This window comes from Sylvia atricapilla, chromosome 4, assembly GCF_009819655.1.
Source record: "Sylvia atricapilla isolate bSylAtr1 chromosome 4, bSylAtr1.pri, whole genome shotgun sequence".
Lineage (NCBI taxonomy): Eukaryota > Metazoa > Chordata > Aves > Passeriformes > Sylviidae > Sylvia > Sylvia atricapilla.
In genome coordinates, this window is record NC_089143.1 from 14,644,226 (window position 1) to 14,665,674 (window position 21,449).

Consider the following 21,449-nt stretch of genomic DNA (forward strand, 5'->3'; position numbering starts at 1 on the left):
CCACCACCACGGGGTGAGATGAAGGAAGAGATGATGGAACATTCAAGCATTTTAGACTAACCAGAATGCTGCACAGGGCCAGACCTGGTACAGTTCAGTGCAGTGCTACAAAGAGTTTGAAACTGGGGGAAGAGAATGTGGCGCTTCAGCAGAGACTAAAAAAGCACAAGAGCACCAAAAGGAGCTATGGACAAGATGGTTATGTTGCAAGCAGAGGGGAAGAGGACAGAACAGGCAGTGAGCTGAAGATTGTTTGACTTAGCTGCTATTGGTTAAATAGTGATAGGCATTGCTGAACTTTGTCCAGGCAGTTTGGAAGTAGAAAGGGGGGTGGCACAACCTGTGCCAGTGCCCTGGGTGTGCTTTGATTCCCAACAGACAGCGAGTCATGGAAGGTGATGAATTAAAGTATTTGTGATTGAGCGTAAGAAGGTCTAAATTTTAAATCATGGGTCTAGGCTGCTTCACTTTCAGAAGAAGCCAGTCCACACTTTAGTGCATAAATATCAGAGTTCAAAGAAATACTTCTGCTATCTTCATTTCAGTAAAACATGGTGTAATTGGGAATGAGAGGTGCTTTTGGGGCTGGTTCCTCACCTACTGTTGAGCTCATAATTAGGAAGTCTAATAACATTTTCAATACTCTTTAACACATTTAAAGAGCACTTTTTATTTCTCTCTGTCTGGTTAATTTGAAGCCCCATAGGTCATGTGTGATTAAGAAAAAAAAGAGTAAGATGGATATTTTTGCCTGTTAGGAGCCAGTCATCACTCAGGTCACAGGGTGTAAGGAGCATTGCAGAGACACTGTTTGCCAGAGAATACAGGAAGAATCTGATCCTTGTAGAGTGACACAGATAATTTGTGGTGACTCATCATGCATCCTGTTGCCACAATAGCATTACCTTTGCTCTTTCATGCTTGCCTTCACTAAGGACAGTCTGTAGCACTCTGCCAGAAAACATCTTGACCCACACAGCTGCATCAAGCAATTCTTTTTATTTTTCTCCATATGAAAATCTCTCATTCATATGAAAATATTGGACACACAGGTGCTTTTCCTTAGTGCTCAGGGCTAAAAAAACCTTCTGATTTCTTGCACATTGCATCAGCTCAGGCTACAACTTGTCTGAATACTTATTTCTCTGCAAGATTCCATGATACGTATATAAATAGATATTATGAAAATATTTTTTTAAACATCTCTTTATTTTTACATTCAATGCATGAGGACAGACAAGATGAACATTCATGACAAAATATAAAGTCATATACTGTCCTTCAAACAGTTAAAAGATAGTGTTTAAGAGTTTAAAAAAGTATTTTAGAAACATTGTAGTTCCAAAATTTCTCATTAAAGAAAATTCAAATCTTTTAGAAACATAGTGTTTAATACCCTTGTGCATTAAGCCATATTATGAAAGTCTATAGTTGGTTTTCGTCTTTAAGAAATCTGTCTCTGCATTACTAACAACCTTTAAGTAACCTATTGATGGAATCAACAGTCTCCATAATACACAGTATACACAGTTACAAACAATTGAAAAGTTATATTACAAAATATACAGTAGTTCCTTTTTACATTTTTATAGACAAACATTGCATAGTTTTCAAATATGTAATATATAACACAATCACGAGCCTTTTTCTCTATAAGTTATGAAAAATTCTGTACACTCAAACAATTATAAATAAAGTGTAAATATCTTTTAGTAAGAGTGTGGGGGTGAGTGTACCAGGACATATCATGCTGTATTAAACAGAAATATTTGTTGGAATCTGCTTAACACAATGGCAGGGTATGGCCTGGAGCAAGGAGAGGAGGTCACAGGGGAAACATTACAAAGAGGAACAGTAAAGTACTGATATGCCTGACAATTATTACCCTGATCCTTTTGTAAAGATTGCTTTCCCACAGTTATTATCACTGTTCTTGATGGCTTTATTTCAAGAAACAAAATAAGGTGCATGTTGTTCAAGAAATGAGTAGAAATAGACTAAAATGTTTCCTCTTTCAATGGGTGGTCAATGGAAACATAGGATAACTTGAAAACAATTCTGGATATTTTTCTCATATTTTTCCCCAAGAAACGGGGCATGGGAAATGCACACTGGGATTTAAAGAAACAGATTCAAAAAGCATCCAGAATTGTGAGAATAAAATGAAGAAGAACTACTGAAAATATAAAAATTCCACTTTAAAAATGAGATGCTGACAAAATTCTGTTTCAACTATATGAAGCATAAGGAAAATAACTTTAAAAAGAACATTTGACATAATTCTACTTTTTGCTACTACACTCCAAAAGAGCAGAACTATACCAAAACTAGATGTTTTTGGAAATTCACTCTGATTCTAAGCATTTTGTCACTGGCTCACAATTACAGAAACAGTCAGAATCTCAGTCTGAATGCAATTTGCAAACACTTAGTTTGCCAGTTTTAATGTTAGTTTAAAAAAGTAAATGAAAACAATTTTCACTTCTAAAATGTATGTATTTACCTGATTGCTGAATTCCAAGCTCTGCAGAAAACAACTGTTCAGAAGTAATTGTGTTCCAGCAGCACTGAGTGGCTTTGTTACACTAAGGGTCTTCTCAGCATTTTCATTACACATTTAATTTAAAATTCAGCCACTTAAATGGGCTTTAAATGAATGGTTTACACTCAGCCACCTAATTTTTTTTTGGAATGTCAGTGATTGGACTTCAGATATTGTCCCATACTCAGTAATGTCTAAGCTGCTGAAAACCAGCAGAAGTACTGAGTGCATCTTTGAAATTATCTACTTCAGACTTTGAAATTATGCCTTCTGTCAGCCCATGATTCAGAGCACTCTCATAAGCATTTACTAAAACACCAATAAGGTAAAATCTGAGCACAAGCAGCTTCCTACCAAGTATTGCACTACCCATGGATTTGCTAGACATTATAGTGACTACACTCCTTATGGATTTTATTTGGGATTTGCATTGCTACATACAATTGCCAGTAAAATTCACATTATTTCCAAGTAGGGTGGTTCAGAACACAAAGGGGAAGTGAAAACCCCTTTCCCTCCAGTAAATCTTACCAGATGCCCTGTGTTAGCCATAACCTGCTCTGCAGGCTCCCTCTGTTATAGGTCTAAAGCCAGTCTCCACTGCAACTCCACAAATTCCTTTTGTGGCCAAGGCAAATGAAGCCACAGCTGCACACAGATCTCCTGGGATCAGCCCAGGCTGCACAGCTCTCTCCTTTCCTACCGTGGCCACTTGTCCTCCTTACTGCACCAGTCCATAGCTGTGGGATTACATGATAAATAGGACTGAAGAGGACAATGTAGAGAGAGGAATGGCCTCACAATCACATATTCAGTCAGTCCAGACCTTTGGTAGCAACCCAGTGTCTCCACACACATTTCTTAACATTCAGTGGGCAGAGGGAGCAGCAATTTCTTTTATGGTCTTTAGCCTGAGATAACAAATTATAGCTCCTGTTCCCACTGTTAGAGGAGACAGAGAGGGCTTCAAATGGGTTAATGTGCACCCTTATGCCAGAGTAGGACTCCAAGAGCTTCAAAGGATGGCCCAGCATTTCGTTTTCCTTCACACACATTAAATAGATTTTGTCTATTCTAGGGAAGCTACTGTTTTCCATTTGGACCACTGCAGACAGGCCAATGAAAACATTAGGATTCTTTTTTTTTTCTCTCTCTCTTTTTCTTTTTTTCCTTTTTTTTTTTTTTTTTAAGGGCTTTTTAGGTATTATGAAGTAATTTCTGTTGAGTCAGTAGGTCAGAAAGGCAGTTCTACAAGTGCATTGTTTATTGGTTTTTTTAAGTTTGAATTGATTGCCACTTCTTTTCATCCCTCTCTTCATGGGACTACATCAGGATTTCTTTTGTTTGCTACTGATAACGTTGGAGGAAGGTACCACATAGTAGATCCTCTGTAGAGCAAATCTGTCATTAGCTCTGCAACTGAGCATAGATTTTCTAGGGACTTTGTCAAGGTTGTTTGACTCCCTTCCTTGATGAGTGATGAATCACTGGCTTCAGAAACCTAACAAAATGTTCACTCTGTCCTCAGTGCAAGATGGTTTTGATGAGCCTGGCTGTCCTGTGTGGTATCTCTGCTAATATGCACGGATCCAATACTATAAGGCTGTGTTGTTTGTGCCTGTTTTGTCAACACAAGCTACAGCTGGTGCCCTTCTTCCACCTCGTTCTTCATCAGCCATTGCCATGGTGTTTTCATAAACTTCCATAGTTTTTAGCTGCTTGTCTTTGGCACCCTCCTGTTCAGCATTGACTTTGCAACACTTGCAGAAGCCACAGCAGTGTTTCCCACAGAAAGCAAGTGAAGACATAATCATATTGTCCCAGGGCTCTAGGGAGTGCATCCAGACAGGTAGGAAATCCCAGTTTTGGAGCTTCTCAGGCAGTGAATGTGGTCGCCTTTTCTGCATAACATTAATTACAACCACAGCAATAAAAAGAGCAAACAGGGGAAGGCAAACACCCAAAAGGACTGGCCAGCCTGCCAGTGACAGACCAAATACAAACAGAGGCAAAAGAAAGAAACAGAGGAGAAGATAAAATATAGCAAACCATCTGTACTGGGCTGTTGTATTTCCCAAGGTCTTGGCCATACGGATTGGCAGGCGGGTGTAAGGTATGGGATAAAACAGAATAATCCCAGAGACATTGAAGAAAAAGTGGCACAAGGCGATCTGAAAGCAAAAACATTTGAGAAATTCATTAGCTAAAATGCCATTAAACGCTCCTACCCACATGATAGTTACTTCCAGCTCTCAGGAAAGAGTACTGCTGTCAATAAGGTGTGAGAACCATTGGGTTCTGCATCCATAAATTTTGAATGAATACATGGGAAAGGTAAATTTGATATTGCACACAGGCTACAGAGAAATTTTTAATGGTACAAACTTGGATTTTACAAAAATTAGCTGTGAGTTTATAGGGCACTGAGGAGATTCCTGGGAGGGGATTTGGTCTTTGGGTCTTTACAATCCTTTGATTCACATACTTCAAAACTTTTAAAAACAAAAATTAGCATTAAAAGGCGCAGACTTGCTAAAGCTTACAGTACTCACTTAGACAGAATAAGCATATATTGAACAAACACAAAACAGTACATTCTCTGCTCACCTTATCCTATTTTAATTTTGCAACTGTTATCAGACTAAAGTAAATATGAAAGTACAGGGGTTTATTTATAAAGGGCATTATAAAACCAGCACGCTATCATGAAATCTGAGCTTTATCAAGATAGCATCTTCTCATGATTACATCTGTTGCCTGAGGACAATAAAATTACTTCTGTAATTTTCTTGATTAATTTTAGCTACTAAAGACATTCATCCTATTCACCAAGGAAACGTCATTATCTTTTCACTTTTTGATGTAAAGCGTTCATTCAAATGTTATCTGCTGCCAGCTTCTTTACTGGGTGGAAAAATGGGAGGCCAAAGACAGGCTTCCTACTTTACAAATAGTTTGAGACAAAAAAGAATTCAATAAAACCCACTCAAATTACATTTACAATGAGACAAATAGATGCCATGATGCTCACTGCAACGTCAGGTAGACAGCTTTCCAGCTTGAGGATTGTGCAACCTTCAGTTAGGTTACAGGAGTCCCTGTACACTCCATGTACACAGCCCCTGTACTTTCAGGACTTAGGGTCCTGAGAAGAGAGCTTACAGAAATCAGCAACCCTCAGAGAATCCTCAGTATGTGGGCACTGAACACCAAGCAGCAAAGTTTCCACTCTCACAGGTCAAGTGGCCTCCCCTGTCTCAATTCATGCAGATCAAGATGATTTCTGATACCAAGATTAGCTATATAGCGATGTTCTGAGAATTTTCAACGCAACCTTTTTGCTCTAGCAGTCGAAGTGAGTGCATTGTCATTAACAGCACACACAAAATCAGGCACACATGAACAGCACAGTTGCATCACAGGCACTTTTGTCAAGTTTTTCTTCAGAAAAGTTACAACTTCTAAAAGAAGTCAAGAAAGCATTGTTTTATACTGACCTGTAAAGAATATTTTAATGTACTCCCAGGACTTGCTAAAGCTGCAAGAATAGCTGTTGTGGTTGTGCCTATGTTGGCTCCTAAGGTGAGGGGGTAAGAGCGCTCAATGCTTATAACACCAATGCCTACGAGAAAAGAAACGTGACTGAGCTGGTTTCAGAGTGATGGAAAAGATAAAATGGGGATAAAGAGCACAGTATTTACAACTTACCAACAAGGGGTGTAATAGCAGATGTGAAAACAGAACTACTTTGGACAACGAAGGTCATACCAGCCCCTGCGAGCATAGCCAGGTATCCAGCAAGCCAAGTAAAAGGAAATGGAAAATCTGAAAGAATAAAGGGAGAACACTGCTGTTAGCATACCAGAGTGATCTATGTAACAGTAACATAGCAGTGAACACTGTTAAGCACTTAAAATGTAGATATATTGTTCCCATACTGGGTCTTAAATGACAATTTGGGGTCAGTTCTGCTACTCAGATTTATCCTGTTTGCTGTGCTCCTTCTTCAGCCTTGCCCTGGACACACTTTGAGATCAAATACTAGCCTAGGTAGACATTTGTCCTGACCCAGGGTAGTGTGTGTGTTGTGATACAATTAGGTACCAGAAATATTTCTGCAGAGGTCAACACAAAACCTTCTGGGTGTTTTGAGAGCCTTGGTTTCAGCAAACAGCCATCCATAGCACGGATAGATATTCAGAAAGCTCTGAAGACCATCCTGAGAGAACCAAGTTGTTTGTTCTAACTAGTTCCAAGCAGATTAACTCCTAAAAGTTCACTTGTTAACTCTTCCAGAAAGCAGCTAATTACCCTGACTAGAGAAACTAGGCACAAATGTCACCTGTAGTCTGCAGATTTATGGAGAGAGGTGAGAAGTGAGGACTTCATCAGTTGGGAAGACACAGAGGAACAGAGAGCAGATCCCAAATTAAAGAAGAATAACTGTCAGCTATTTACTTTCGACCCCTTGTTTTTAATTTGGGCATTGTTCTTTGCCCAGGAGAAGACAACTTAGGGACCACTTTGCTGCCTTCTGTATTTCTGTAAACCCTCACTTCAACCACAGCCTGAGAGATCTGTGCCAGGACTGCTTTTCTTTGCTACAGCTTCAAATCTCTCCGTTAAAGAGAGTATGAAGGAAAAGCAGCCTGGTGAAAAAAAAACAAAACAAAACAAAAAAAAAACCACCACCTAACATTTGTATTCAGTGGATCCAGGCTGAAAAACTGCCTGGACTGCACAGGGAAAGACAGAAAAATACTACTATTCAAGGCTGCCTTATCCTCCTGAAGAGAGGGTTAGGCAGCAGAACAGGACAAGATTATTTATTACTACAAACTTTTTTCAATTTGCTTTAGAGGCAGTATGCATACCCTGTGCCAGAGCAAGTAATCACAATCTCAGCACTTCGGTGCTATCTTCTGAGGATGGGAACACTACATTTCTAACAGCTAATGATTATACATCTAGAAACAGAGCCTGGACTTTGGTCTCTAATGCTGTTAATCTGCTGGATTTCTCAATCAAGCTATTCACTAATAGATTTTTAAATGAAAGAAAAAAATGTTTGGGAGAAAAAATTTGGGCAGTGGGCATGATATTCGCTCAATAGTATTTTCTTTAAAGTATTCTATAATGTCTTCCAGAACAGGAGACATCAATAAACATGCTCAGTGTCCTTGTCATTCCTGAAAAAATCCTCAGGAAAAGCAGAGAGTTACCAGTGTTGATTGTCTTCTTGATAACACTCGCCACTTGTCCTTTAAGCACAGAGTTTAATAGCTTAACGATCATTATCAAACAGGAGCACAGAACAAGCAGGGACAAAGCCAGAAGGATGAGCCCGATGGCAAGATCAGGCAGGTCTGAGTTTGCAAAGAGGTGTTGGCCTGTAAAAGAAAAGGAAAATGAATTAGCCTAACCACATTTTTGCCTGCGATCCTAAGCCCAGCTCTGATTCTCATTCACTCTTTAAGAAAACTGGACTAAAGCACACACAGCTTGAGGGGTTGAGGGAAAGAGGGAAAATGCCACGTTCCTTCCTCCACAAAAGCCATGTCTGAGTGATGCAGGAGAGGTGCTTCCATAGACATGGTTATAAAATACCAGCGGGTACCCCTATGGGGCAGGCAGGAACTGGGTGACCGTGTGCATGGGAGAGGAGTACAAAGGCAGGAGGAGAAAACTTTGGGGTGCTCCAAGCCACATGGTGGGCCAATTTTTCCCAGAGGTGGCTGCATGCCTGAGAAGGGCTGAAATCCTGCAGGGCATGCATAGGGATGGAGATATCCTAGCAACCATTACAGCCAAGTAATTGTAGCTCCAAGCCATCTGAACATCGAGGGTGACATGATACTGAAGACCTCAATTACTGGTATCAGGCAGCATGGAAAGAGATCCATCTGCAGCCAGATACCATGATGATGCTGGTAACTCCAGCTGTGCAGCTAGAACAGAGCACCTCAGGCAGCACCCACAGCAGTGCCATGTGTCCATATGCAGGTGAGGGCTTCTGGATACACCTCTGAAGTGGTCTGTTAGCACCATTAGAAAGGTATATGCTATATACTATATACTTTTAGGCAAAGATATGGCAGAGAAGTAGTTCTACTACTTACATTTGCTGATATACTCTGTTTCAGTTACATTCATGAGGGTCCATGTCACGTTTCCTGCAGTCCAGCAAAAGTCAGGAGATGTGCAGTTATCAGGAAGTGGAACTGTGACATTCTGCAGTGTCTAAAGATTGCCAGACAAAGCAGATAGTTCAGTCATCTACAATCCTTTATTAAGAGTTCGTGTAGAACTTTCAAATTTTACTACAACCAAGATTTATTGGCTAAAAAGTCAAAGTTGTAAACTGGCACCACATTAATGACATGATAACATTTACATTCTTAAAATAAGTGATTATGCTGTTACCCAAGTCAATCAGTACAACATTTAATTAAAATATTTCCAAAATCTTCTACATTGTAATAACCACAGCATCAAGCCACTAAGAGCTAAAGAACTTAACTACTGATGTCAGTTTTTGTGGAGTGAGGTTCATGTTTGGCTGCAGTTTTGAGACAGTGGCATTCCTTTTCCAGCCAGTGCCCCACCTTCCTTGGTCAAAGAAAGACCTCTTTACTGACATCTCTGTGCAGTTCATGGTCTGATGAGTCCTACAGGACTGTGAGCTTATTAGCTGATTAACTTTTAATATATGATTGTGATATATGTAATATAAGATTAACATTAATAAATTATTGCATTTCTGTGTATACCACAATAAAACCTACTTTATAAGCCCTCCTAGCTTGGACATACTGCATTCTGACACCAGGTCCATAAGTCATTATGCAGATTAAGGCAGAGTTTGCTGACTGAGCTGTACTTCCACACGAGAGCAGCTAGCAGCCAAATGGACTCTGAACCATGCTCCTGAACACGAGGTACCTTTCCAAAGTGCTTGAGTAATTTTCTTTTGCAGAAATGGGGAAAGAGAAATCATATATTTTTGCTGGGTACTGCCTACTGACACCTGCATTTGTACCTCTCTCCAGATGATGCAGATGGGCAAAACTGGGGGTGGATCCAAAACTGGATCTAGTGCCCCAACATCTCCAGGGAGCACCTGGGCTCCAGGCCCCTCATCCTGTAAACCTTCACAAACACAACACAATCTTGTTTCTCACCTTCCTAAATTTTTTTCAAACATCTGAGTTTCAAAGCAGCTGCACTATATCAAAATGTTTGGTTTCCTTTAAGCATATGGGGTCTGCATGCATTTACCCTTGCCATAAGTCTGTTTAATAATTTTTGCTAGAAATTAGTTCAACCCATTAGGAATGCAAATAGTTTAAATTATTATCCTTTTCCCCCCACCAAGATCAAGTCAAAATTCTGGGGGTTTCACATGTTGTTGTAATTTGACTATAAGCTTGAGCAGTAGATACACAGCCAAAATGCAGGCAAGCGCATAAAAAAGCATGCATCTAGAAATAAACATTTCCCTCACTTTCCATGTAGTTTCTTGTCCTGTGTAGGACTCTGGGGCAGTGAGGGGCACTGGGCTGGGCTCTGACCGGGCTCTGGCAGCCCAAACTCCCCGAGGTGAGGCACCCAGAGACCCTGCAGGGTAACCTGAGCAGGGGTTCAGGTGAGCACAGCTCTGCTCCGGCACTATCTCCATAGGTAGCGTTTCACTGGCCTTCCAGACTGTCATTCAATAGGACCTGAGCACTTGATTTCAATCTCCACGGTGTGTCTTTAAGTATCTTCTGCCTCAGGACTTCAGGAATTACTTTTCTATACACGCCAACAGGTAGAATACTCTAATTAGAGAATCAAAGGATATTTAATGCCGTAATTGCTAGTTTGCTGAACAATGCAAACCAAACGCTCAGCTCCATAGTTTACCAAAGTACTCATTAGTGTTGATCTGGGCAAGAGATTCCCCCCAGCTGCAGGGCTGCTTAGGGTGAAGAGGAACAGGACACAGCCCCACAGAGGCTGACTCCGAGGGCAGTTTTCCATGAAAGCTGCAAATAGCCAGCTGCCACCAGATCACCCTAACACACGTAAAACTAAAGCTGATTAGATCAGGAGATAAACGGTGGTTGAAGCAATCTTTTCTCTGGCCTATGCTGCAGATTTTTTTTTCCACTTTCAGGGAGTTGGTAGGAGTATCAGAGTTTAAAGGCATTTGGGTTTGAAAGGAGTAAAAGACTGGGCACCAATCCACCAGTTCTGATAGGCAAGGGCCTGCACAGTACTGAAAGCAGCCAGGTCAAGGTCACTACTGGTGACCCCGCTTGGTTTAAGTGGAGCAAAAACGACATTAAATTTTTTTCATTCTTTTTCTGCTGATAAAAACCCCACCCTCATTAAAAAAATCTAATTCCACAATCCTATGATAAGAAGCATCAGCTACAGATCAGTAATATATTTCCTGACGTATCTGACAATTAATTTAACATGATACTCACCACATTGGTTTCAGTGACACACCAGATCTTTACCAGGCTTTTGTTTTTTGCTGATTCGTCATTAGTAGCAATTGCATTTATGACTGATTTATCAAGCTTTAAAAGAATAAAAAGAATTTTTTAAAAGCATTATTCCAGCTTGTATCACATACTTCTGTTCAGCTCTACTCAATTTACCCCCTTTGGAAGCTCGACCATATAAAATCTGCATGACTCTAATGCTGGAACTCCTGCCCAACAGGTAGGAGAGGGGTTACTCCCAGAAAAAAAGGTACAACTCTACATGCCCAAACGCTTTATCTCGTTCTCCCCACATCATCTGCTCCCTCACCTCACCCTTTCTATGTAATCAGCTGCTCTGACACAACGGCCTGACTCTATTTACTGTCACTTCAGGAGCTGTGTGCATCCCCCTGGCCTCTAGATGCACATGATTGTGTCCCATAATTTCAGTGTCACCATCAGGTCCAATGCTGATCCTCTGTCTCTGCTAGTGCTATCTGCCAATGCCCAGGCTGCAGGCTGCCTTCTAATCCATCCCACATGGCTGTATTTGTCCTCACCTGCCTTCCCAGTCCTCCTAGCTTGGTCTGCTATCACTACAGTGAAATGTGGGGGAAATAGAAACTGGAACATAGAGCTGGGGCTTTATGAAATGTGAATAAAGAGAAGAATTCATCTGCCAATGAACTTTACCCCGAGGATACAGAGAAAGGAGCTGAAGCCTTCTCATACTCAGAGCATTTTGGTTAGCTGTGACTGAACCAAGTAAGCAGCTTCCTTGAAGTGAGAAAGAGCTTACCTCAATGATAAGCTTTGTAAAGGGGTCTGTGATAACTTTTAGTAGCTCCGGGGCATCCTCACCACTTTCAAGATGAAAGGACTCAACTATAACATTGGTGAGATGGTAGAGATAGCCAGAAATAACTTCAATGGGCAACAGAGCAAACACAGCTAGCCAGTTAAAAAAATCATGGATTGTTGCCCCAGCAAAGGCCCTGCAAGAAGAAATTTAAAAACAGAGTTGATTTTAATTCAACAAAATACGTAAAACACGAATTAGTTATGAAATCATAAAAATAGAGATGAAGGTCATTTCAAGGGGTGAATAATTAAATTTCTGGGGTCAAAGGAGATAGCTTCTTTGTTATGGAGTGCTGGTTGGCCCCACACTGTTGACCAGTTAAAGAGCCAGACAGGTGAGTAAAACAAGAAAAACTAGAAAAGACAAAAGAGATCCTTAACATGAGGCTGCCAAGAGTACTTGCTTGAAGAAAGAAGTGGCTGTACAGCCTGTATTTTTTTGCCTCTCACAAATGTTTTTGGTACATTTTTAATCCTCAACCAGTCATTGCCTCCGGGACTGGCTCTCCCTGACTCCTGGGGCAAGAGGGCTTTGCAGCTCTCCCGTATTTCTGCAAACATCCTTTCATCTTCTCCTCCAAACCCTGAAGAGCCACAGCTCTTCCCTCAGAGGCTTTGGCTAAGAGTATTTCAATATGCCCAGTGGGCCATAAATGACATAAATGATAAGGTACCAAAGGTACTAAAGTCTCCTATCCCTCCTAAGTTTACTGCCCTTCTCCAGTAACCCTCTAATGAGGCTACTAATAATTCTCCATGAGCTCCACCTGCTTTCTCAGTGGTAATGTCAAGTGTCAGTTTAAAAGTTGCCACTGTATATATTTGACAGCCAGAACACTTAATTTCTCTACAGATACCAGCTCTGGCTTTTTGCAGACTTAAGAACCTTCAACAATCTCTTTTAAGGAAACCAGACCAAATTCATGTAATATTAACTTCTTATACATCCCTCCCACAACTAAGACATAATACATTGTGGGTGGTATAGTAGGAGCACTTGAAAATTATTTCCCATGTAAGATCCTTAAAAATGGTGAATTCTTACAAACCCACAAAACTTTTAAAGGAATGTCATATGTTTTTCTTCAAGCATATAAAGCCATACATGTAGGCAGCATTATACTTTTGCCATGGCCCTGCTTCTGACTTTCCTATCTAGAAAGGTTGAATGGCTGTAGTAGTGGTAAGGAATATAGAAGAAAACCAACAAAAAAAGAAAGAAGCAATTTTCCAGATCTAGAGTTCAAGTACAATACCTTCTAAATTCATTCCTGTCCCCAGCTTGCATAAGTGCCACAATTGTGTTTGTAACTGAGGTGCCAATGTTTGCTCCCATGATGATAGGAATAGCTGCTCTGACAGTCAGCACTGGAAAGCAGAAAAGGAAACACTGAATGAAAAAATCAGATCACCAGCAAGCTCTATCCTCCAATGAAGATTTCTGTCACTGTCGGTGAAACCCTGACTTCCCTTGATGTCAGTGGGGTTAGCTCCTCCAATCCAAGCAGGTTTGCTTTTATCAAGCCCCTTGAGAACATGGCACCCCCATAGTCCCATGATCCCCACTGATGCTATGGCCCATGGCTATCCATTTTCATGGGCCAGGTTAAGACAAAGTCTTTTCTTTCCCAGGCATTTGCCTACTTACTGCAGAATTTTGAAATAATACCAGAAATAATGAAGTTCAGTAACTGCCAAACACGAGAAAAGTATGCAGATAATTCCAATATTAAGTCATTCAGTGCCAAGGCTTACAATGATTTTCATTGCAGTTGTGGTTTCATTATTATTACTAGTACTACTACTATTGCCACTGCTATTTCCACTACCATTATTATTTCTTTTCAAATTTTGATTTTATATCAGGGAAAGAGCTGTGAAAATCTTTTCATACAGTCTCTATTCTTTACCCAAAGCTTCTACAATTTGAACACAAGTAGGAATATTTGCACCTGTGACAAGGTTTATGAGTGATCTCTAGGAAGATACTGTAAGCAGACTTACATGTGGAGGACACCATGCTGACTATAATGGATGAAGAAGTGCTGGAGCTCTGGACCATAACAGTCACCAGAACTCCAATCACCAGACCCGCAACAGGATTCGAGAGCACTGAGTCATCTTTAAAAATGTCCCCTGCTGCTTTACCTGTAAAGAAACATATTCACAGAGTGAGGGAAGTACAAGGTAAAGTCCACAGAGAAATTATCAGAGTGTTTAATTAAAGATGGTTCAGCTGTTTAATTTATCCATATATAACCATGTTTGCTATCCCAAAAAAAAGTACAATGCAGCCCAGGGATCCAGATTCATGTCCTAGCTCTCAGCTTCTCAGTTTTTCAGTTTTTAGAGAATACTTTATATTCTTTTATTTCAGTGACCATAAGTCCTGCTGAACTCTGCAGAGAAGCATATAATGCCACATCCATCAGCAGAAAGACTGTAGGACAAAAAACCACATATACTTTGATTTAAATGTTATTACTTGGTATTTTTAGATACTGAATTAAGGAAAATGCTTTTAATATTATAGATTAATTCTGTTCCTGTACCTTTCTGTGTTTGCAAAATACTTCCACAGAAGTCCATCACCTGAATTCAACATTTGGAGGTAAATGTAAAAAATACATATTAATAGTTTTCATCTTTGAAGGATTTGGGAGACATTTCAGTGTTAGATGCTTTGGTCAAGAGCACAATTTTCCTATTTCACCTTGTTGAAAGGTCTTTTACATGGGATGGGTTTATCCACAGATGTATTTTTGCAAACTGTCACTAAAGTAACAGGAAGCTACCGGGAAATTGAGGCCAATAACCCCTACGCCAATAGCTCTTTGGAATTTGAGACAGAAAAACCCTTTAAAAAAAATAAGGTCAGTGTTCAATCAGAGCTACTTCCTTATGAATCTATGTCTCATCACATATTCAGAATGTTCTTGAAAAATGGTAGTTGCAGTTGTCTCAGACAAAATTTACTGTCTTATTCATAGTTTATTCTTGATATTTTAGATATTTTCATACCTCCTACCAGTTGAAAAGCAGAGCTCAGCACATCCAGAGAACATACAAACATGTAGAGTAATCCAAGTAGCATAATGAACTTCCCTATTCCATAGAGTACACGAATGATTTTTCCTTTTTGGTCCAGTTCTGCAAAACAAATACATTATGTATAAAAGAATTGTTTGAAGTTTTCTCTGGAATACTCTAGTGCACAAGCAGAAACAGTGGAGACAAAGACAGCGATGTGGTTCCAGTGTATGATTAAACCCAGAAGAATGTTCTTAATCACATTTTAACTGCAGAAGCAGGTATTTTGTTTATCTGCTTTTACCACAAAAAAATCCTTTTTGGTATGTGATGAAAGCCTTATGAAATCTGACATTGACCCTTGGTTTTATAGTCATCCTACCGAGTAAAAAAACCCAACAGGTGTCTGGATATAAAACTATATCAGTGCTGGTCTTTAATATATATATATCTCCTTGTGTTTTAAGGAGGGTAAGAAGCATGATTTCCAGATTTTTCTTAACTGACTGAATATATGGCCATTAACTCTTGAAGAACATGAGACAAATGATGGGAAAACAATGTAGGTAAGTTATTTACAGAGAAATGGTTACCTGACCACTTGACCCCGGTGTCCTGCAGTTCCGGCAGAGCCCACGGGTCTTCTTCTTCTTGCCTTGTCTCATCTATCAAAGCTACTGTGGAAAATGCAGGTTGAATTTCCCCTTTATTTCCAAGTGAAGACACATTGCCTGTTGAAATAGATTTAAAAACTTGCTTAGTTACTTTCCATCTTCTCCAAGGATCCCCAAAACTTATATATTTTTATAATTCATGAGTGAGCACATTACCTTTGTGATTCTCTCCTTCTTTCCCAGCCATGTTCTGGTTTTGTTTGGAAGAGTCTCCAATATAGTTATTGGTTTCAGGCTTTTCTACCTCCGGCCAGGGAGCCATGATCTGTGACTAACAAAATAGTGTTGATTGAAATGCAAGTGCAGTCAAAATATTCACCTTACAAGAGTGTATGTAAGAAATGTGATAAGGATAAAGAGCAAATGAGATTAAAATAAAATATAAACTCTTCTCCCTTGAACACAAATTTTTACTAAACTTTATGAGTTATTCCTCTATTTGGGAAGCTGATTTCTCAATTATTTTTTAAATCACAGTTTATTTATTTGCATACACAATTGAAAAATTATTTCCATCTCACATCTGTATTTTCATACACTTTTAACGATCATGAAAGCAAAGATTACTCTGCTTTCCAAATGGTAGCCATTTCTTCTCTTTAATAATTTTAACTCCTTTCAACAAGAAGTCAGAGGATTGTTTTATTTTCTTCCACCTTCTTGATTTGAGCAACTGCCTGGTAATTAAACACACAGACCTTTACCTGGTAATTCAATACAAAGAAATTTTTTAGGAAAAAATTCTTCCCTAAAGCACTGCTTAGTTTGGGTCATGAATGCTAAACACAATGCCTTGTTGTCTTTACTGGTTCATTCCCATGGAAACATGAAGAGGAGAATCCTGGACAAGGTGGAAGAATGGCCCAGGGTTTTGAGCTTTCTGAATGCCCAGAGAAGGGGACAATTAGAGAGCAGCAGCCATTTGCAGGTCTGTATTTGCCTGTAACTCACAGCTGGTGCTGCAAATGAAGCTGAGCTGGTGGCAGCAAGGTCCAGCTCACTCAGCTCACATAGCCTCTCTCTCTCTCTGTACCTCCTCCTTCCTGGCCCCTTTTTGGGTACATCTGACATGCACTGTAATATTAATGAATAATAACTTAAAAAGTAAGACATCACATATCCAAATCCTGCCAACATGGGTGCAAACACACATGACAGACCTGGTCCAGGCACAAGAGGAGGCCAAGCCTGGAAGAGTCCTCCCTATTTACTCCAGCAATACTGGAAGCCAGAGGGAGAGATATGAAAGAGGGGGAAAGTGACTGTGGAAAGACAAGCCAATATGTACCACTATGCTTCTGCCTTTACAGAAGTGGTGACATCAGCCAGCACATCCAAAAACTCCATGGAAAGGATGGGAGAAGGGAACCCTGTCCAGGAAAGCCTCACCTTCAAGTCTGTCTCTTCCACCCTCTCTGCTACACAAGTCAGTCAGTGCTGCAGCCAGAGCTGCCCCATGACCAGCACTCCTTGCACCAACATGGCTGAAACACTGGTCACCAAATTTGCCTCCAATGCTCTTCATAAACAGAGCCCCTGGGCCCAGCCTCCAAAAGTCTGAGTTGGTGTCATGTTCCCATAAACAAGGTTCAGCAGCAGTTAGCAGTCACTCTAAGGGAGTATAATTAATCATTTATTTAATCTTAATCCTTTATATAGCTGATGGTGGAAATGTTTTTTCCCTGCCCACATATGTAAGCCACACAGCTTCCTCCTTTAGCTGGGAAGGAAAAGTCACAGACAAAATCACTTGTGTCCTACTGTAACACAGGTGGGCATTGTTTTCTGGCACTCCACAAAGAAAAGAGTATCTCCCCTTCCACATTACCAGGAAGAGTTATTCTACAATTCCATTAGCATAAGCTACACGTTTCACATTCTTTATCTGTGGTGTAAGACCCAGAGCAGCTCCCAAGATACACAAAGGTCTTTTAACAGATGAAAGAAAGTCACTCTTGCTTGTTTTAACAAGGATTCCCACCTGCTTGAAGCAAATTCTCGCATTTTCACCCATGCCAAAACAACCTCCGGCCCCACCCAGGCGAAAACACCTCCATCTTGTTAAGCAAGTTTCATTTATATATGTTCAGCATTTAAAGAGCTATTAAAAAAATAACTGCTTAGCACAAGTGATTCTTAAGTGAAATGTAATCATGAAAATATACTGGAAAGTCAGATGTGAAGTTGCAACTTATTCCAGCCACAGAGACACAGAATATGCCGGACACCACCATCCCTAGAGATGCCATCAGTACGACAGCTCTTCTGTTACACTTAGGATGGAAATGAAGGATTCAGCCTGCATGATTACTGCATTATGGAAACTGAGCTGATGCATTCAGTAGAGAAACAGGAGCTTGAAAACTTCAGCAGACAAATAGCCTCTATGTCTCCTAAATAAACTCTCCCCAGAGAAGAATTTGACAGAGCATTTTTCTATAATAAGCATCTCCCATGTTCCTGAGGTGCTCAGGATCCCACAGGTACGTCATGTATTATTATTGTTTTTGCTTTATGTGATTAAACATCATAGAACGAGAATTAATCACCTCTGTAGATGAAGTTTTTTTAAGGTATGTATATAAAGTCATTTGTATGAGCCCTAGCCAACCTCTGATTTGAGAAGGTGGACTTGAATACTGGAGGCCTTTACAGCATTTGCCTTGAGCATTTGGGTTTGCAGAGGCATTTCTGACACAGCCCATGCTGTGTCCTTGGTATCAAGGACTGATGCTAGCGGAACCATCTATACCCTTGAAGTCCTACCAAAGTTGTCAGCTTTCCCAGATCCCAGCTCTTGTTAAGAGGAACAGCTGAGAAGATAGTGGAGAGACACCTGATACTCTCAGCTGGAGTCCTAGCCACAGCTACTTACTGTTAATTAATCACTGTGCTACAAAGATAATCTACATTCTATAGCTTGCCCTTTAAAGAATTTTTCTCTGGCCCAAATACAGACATTACCACCTTGAGAAAATACTCAGAAGACAACCTGTGTGCTGTGGAGAAGCAGAGCAGTGGGGTGGCAAAGTGACCACATTGCTCCCTGGCAGCTTCCCTGCCTTTGGAATGGCTGACGTCAGGTGTGGTAGAAAAGACCAACATTGCTGACGCAAGGTACCAATGACAGTGAAAACCCTAATAGTGGTTTACTTTAGAGCACCAAAGACAACTACATGAAAAGGAACATGTTAGAGAACAGGCCAATGACAACACACACTGAAACAACTCGCTGTGTTCAGCTGGACGCACCGGTCCAGGTCCAAAGGCAGGATAGCCACAATTGCTGGATGAGGTGCTGGAGTGATGAGCTCTGCCCACCCCTGTGCCAGCCCAGGTGTCTCAGTGCCGTGCATCTGGCTCCAGCCTTGGCTGGCAGGACACCAGCCAGGGTGCCTGCACCCAGGGTGAAGTCACAGAGCTCACGTCAGGACACGCATTGGTGCTTTGGATATCCACCTGTTGGGAGCGGTGCTGAAACGGGAGCTCATTTCCTCCTGAAAGTGGCAGGTCACAATATGCTATGCATATTGCAAAGGTCTGAAAACCAATGCCTGTGCAAGATGTAATCCAGTCCGTTTCAGTGAACCTCGTGGCAAATCCTCTCACACCATCGAGTGTGCTTCTTTTGTTGTGAGTATAATCTTTCCTTGCCTTTGGAAAATGCTAACCATGTGTGACATCCTTCCTAACTTCAAAAGAAACTGAACCCTCCCCCACCTCAGAGGGAGATAGATGGAAAAAATCAGTGGCATTCAAATTCTGAAATATAAAATGGGAGTGAGAAAAAACTCAGAGCCAAAATGGGCTCCTGTGGGGTTTATGTCTGTACTCTTTCACTGCAGCATTTCAAAGAGTTAAGTCTCTGGGGAATTATCTAAACAACACTAGGTGTCATGCAGTTGCCCTATATTGCATTCCTCAGTGACTCACCGGGCTGTAACAGCTTTGCCTCTGTTGCAGAGCTGCACTCTCTGTGCTTTGCAGTTCTAAATCAGAAACAGTTGTCAAGTTTTTGTTCTGCTGAACCTGACACAGCTAAATGAACTACCACCTGCGTGTGCCCTGCCAGAATTGTTCGTACCTCTCGACGCATGACAGCTCAACCAAAAGGCCACTTTGTGCCTGACATAACTACAGAGCAGTTAGCCTTAAAGAAAACTCACCCCTGGGGAGCAGACCCAGACAAAATAAGATAAAATAAAAAGTACTGAATAAAAGGGCAGTATTTTCAAAACTAACTGCTAATCCCTACAGCCACCAACATGATCATACCTGCACCTACAGGCTGCTTAAGCAGCTCCATATCAGATTTTGTGTTCAGCCAGGCTTCCCTCATTCTCTCCCTCTCTTGCTCCCTCCTTCTGTCTCAGCCTTTCTACAAAAATACATCACTTCTTTATCATTCACCACAGCATTAAAGTTTTTGTCTTAAAAAGGGATTTTTAAAGGGATAATCCCTTTAAAAAGAGATTAAAAGGGATAGCTAATCTATTTGATATCCAAATATATGACTCTTTAAATATGAATATTTATCACACATACTTCATAGGAATAAAAACCAAGCTGCACATCAGCCTTTCTTATGCAAAGTTTGAAGAAATATTGTCTCTTTCCCCTCAAAATGTACCACTTGAACATAGAAGCACATTATGTAGAGACTGGAAAAGAAAGCTCCTCAGCCAACACAAATTCATTCAGTAGCTTTACATCAGCTGATAGTTTTGCCCCAGAACCTGTTTCATGGCTGCCACAAAGCCCCAGGTGCAAAAGAACCAGTAACCACCTAAATAAACACCAGCAATAATTCAGCCTTGCTAGGAGCAAGTCTTGTCTTTGCTCTGGCACCAGCCCCTTCCTTGGGGCTTTTTCTTTGACTAAGTCAGCAGGCTTAGCCAGGATGTAAACTTTCAACTCATGCAGTAGAGAAAAGGAGATATTGTGAAAGCTACAAAAACAGAGCACTCTGCTCAATTTTATTCCTATAGATCTGTAAGATCTATATGGATCTATAAGGCTCATTGCTCACAAGCGTAAATCTAACACATAGCAAAACTAAAAAAAACCAAAACAAACTAGACAAGACAAAACAAACTAGAAAAGAGAACAACTATCTAGGTATATGCAGAGAGAGAATGACTCCCAAAGATTAATTTTTGAATCCACAGCCAAGCAAAGCACCAAGGAACCAGAGCAAGGAAATATCAGTAAACTACTTGAAATGCCTAGTAGATATTTAAATAAAACAATTAGTTTTTCAGAATAAAATGCCAAGAAAATTAATAACCCCACCAACAAGGAAATAGTAAAAATCTACCGCATCCCATAGACAAAATACATAGTGAAGAATAAAGAGAGGGAAAAATAATGACATTAAAAAGACTTACTGATCTAATGGAAGAGCTGATAATAAAAGTTACTGAGAAACCAGTTGATTTCTGCCTACTGCCACATTAGTTGAACAAACTACATTAGACTCTAATGTATTCCCTTTAGCTCCGTGTAACAAACCAAATTAGCATAAGAAAATGTTTCCATCGAGAATAGCCTGACAGGACCGTCGTGAGGCACACAGGCTTCACAGAAGATCTATGCTAACACAGGAACTGACCGTCTTTCCTTCCAATGTTTCATTAATCATATCCTAGACATTTTCCAGTATCCAATACCACTGATTGCTATGACTTAAAATCACACTTCTTTTCAAATAATAGTTAAACAAATATTTTCTCTTGCCATACGCAGTTTTTTAAGAGGGGTGTTTTTTTGTCAGCTGCTAACAAAATACTTTATTTCTTTATCATATTTCATAAAAACGAACCTAGCTAATTGCAGGAAAAAAACACAGTTTGCTTTCAGAACTAT

The 21,449-nt window shown here is 40.3% G+C and overlaps 1 protein-coding gene across 1 annotated transcript; it reads right to left on the reverse strand.

Annotated features, from left to right (window-relative positions):
• Window positions 1-3,702: 3,702 nt before the first annotated feature.
• On the reverse strand, window positions 3,703-15,855 carry SLC34A2 (solute carrier family 34 member 2). Its single transcript, XM_066317150.1, has 12 exons — window positions 15,741-15,855; window positions 15,504-15,641; window positions 14,902-15,030; window positions 13,885-14,028; window positions 13,137-13,248; window positions 11,819-12,014; window positions 11,017-11,112; window positions 8,662-8,782; window positions 7,765-7,932; window positions 6,251-6,367; window positions 6,040-6,164; window positions 3,703-4,713 (listed from the first exon to the last, which is right to left on the reverse strand). Exons 1-12 carry the CDS (start codon window positions 15,844-15,846, stop codon window positions 4,138-4,140), a joined length of 2,028 nt encoding a protein of 675 aa, XP_066173247.1. The 5' UTR covers window positions 15,847-15,855; the 3' UTR covers window positions 3,703-4,137.
• Between the last annotated feature and the right edge of the window lie 5,594 nt (window positions 15,856-21,449).

Excerpts from the sequence above, each read along its gene's own strand:
- SLC34A2 (XM_066317150.1), bottom strand. The coding sequence starts at position 15,846 with ATGGCTCCCTGGCCGGAGGTAGAAAAGCCTGAAACCAATAACTATATT. Across the intron at positions 6,368-7,764 it reads CAAGAAGACAATCAACACTG|ATTTTCCATTTCCTTTTACT; the intron begins GTAACTCTCTGC and ends TTATTCTTTCAG. Across the intron at positions 4,714-6,039 it reads CATTAAAATATTCTTTACAG|ATCGCCTTGTGCCACTTTTT; the intron begins GTCAGTATAAAA and ends TTTTGCTTTCAG.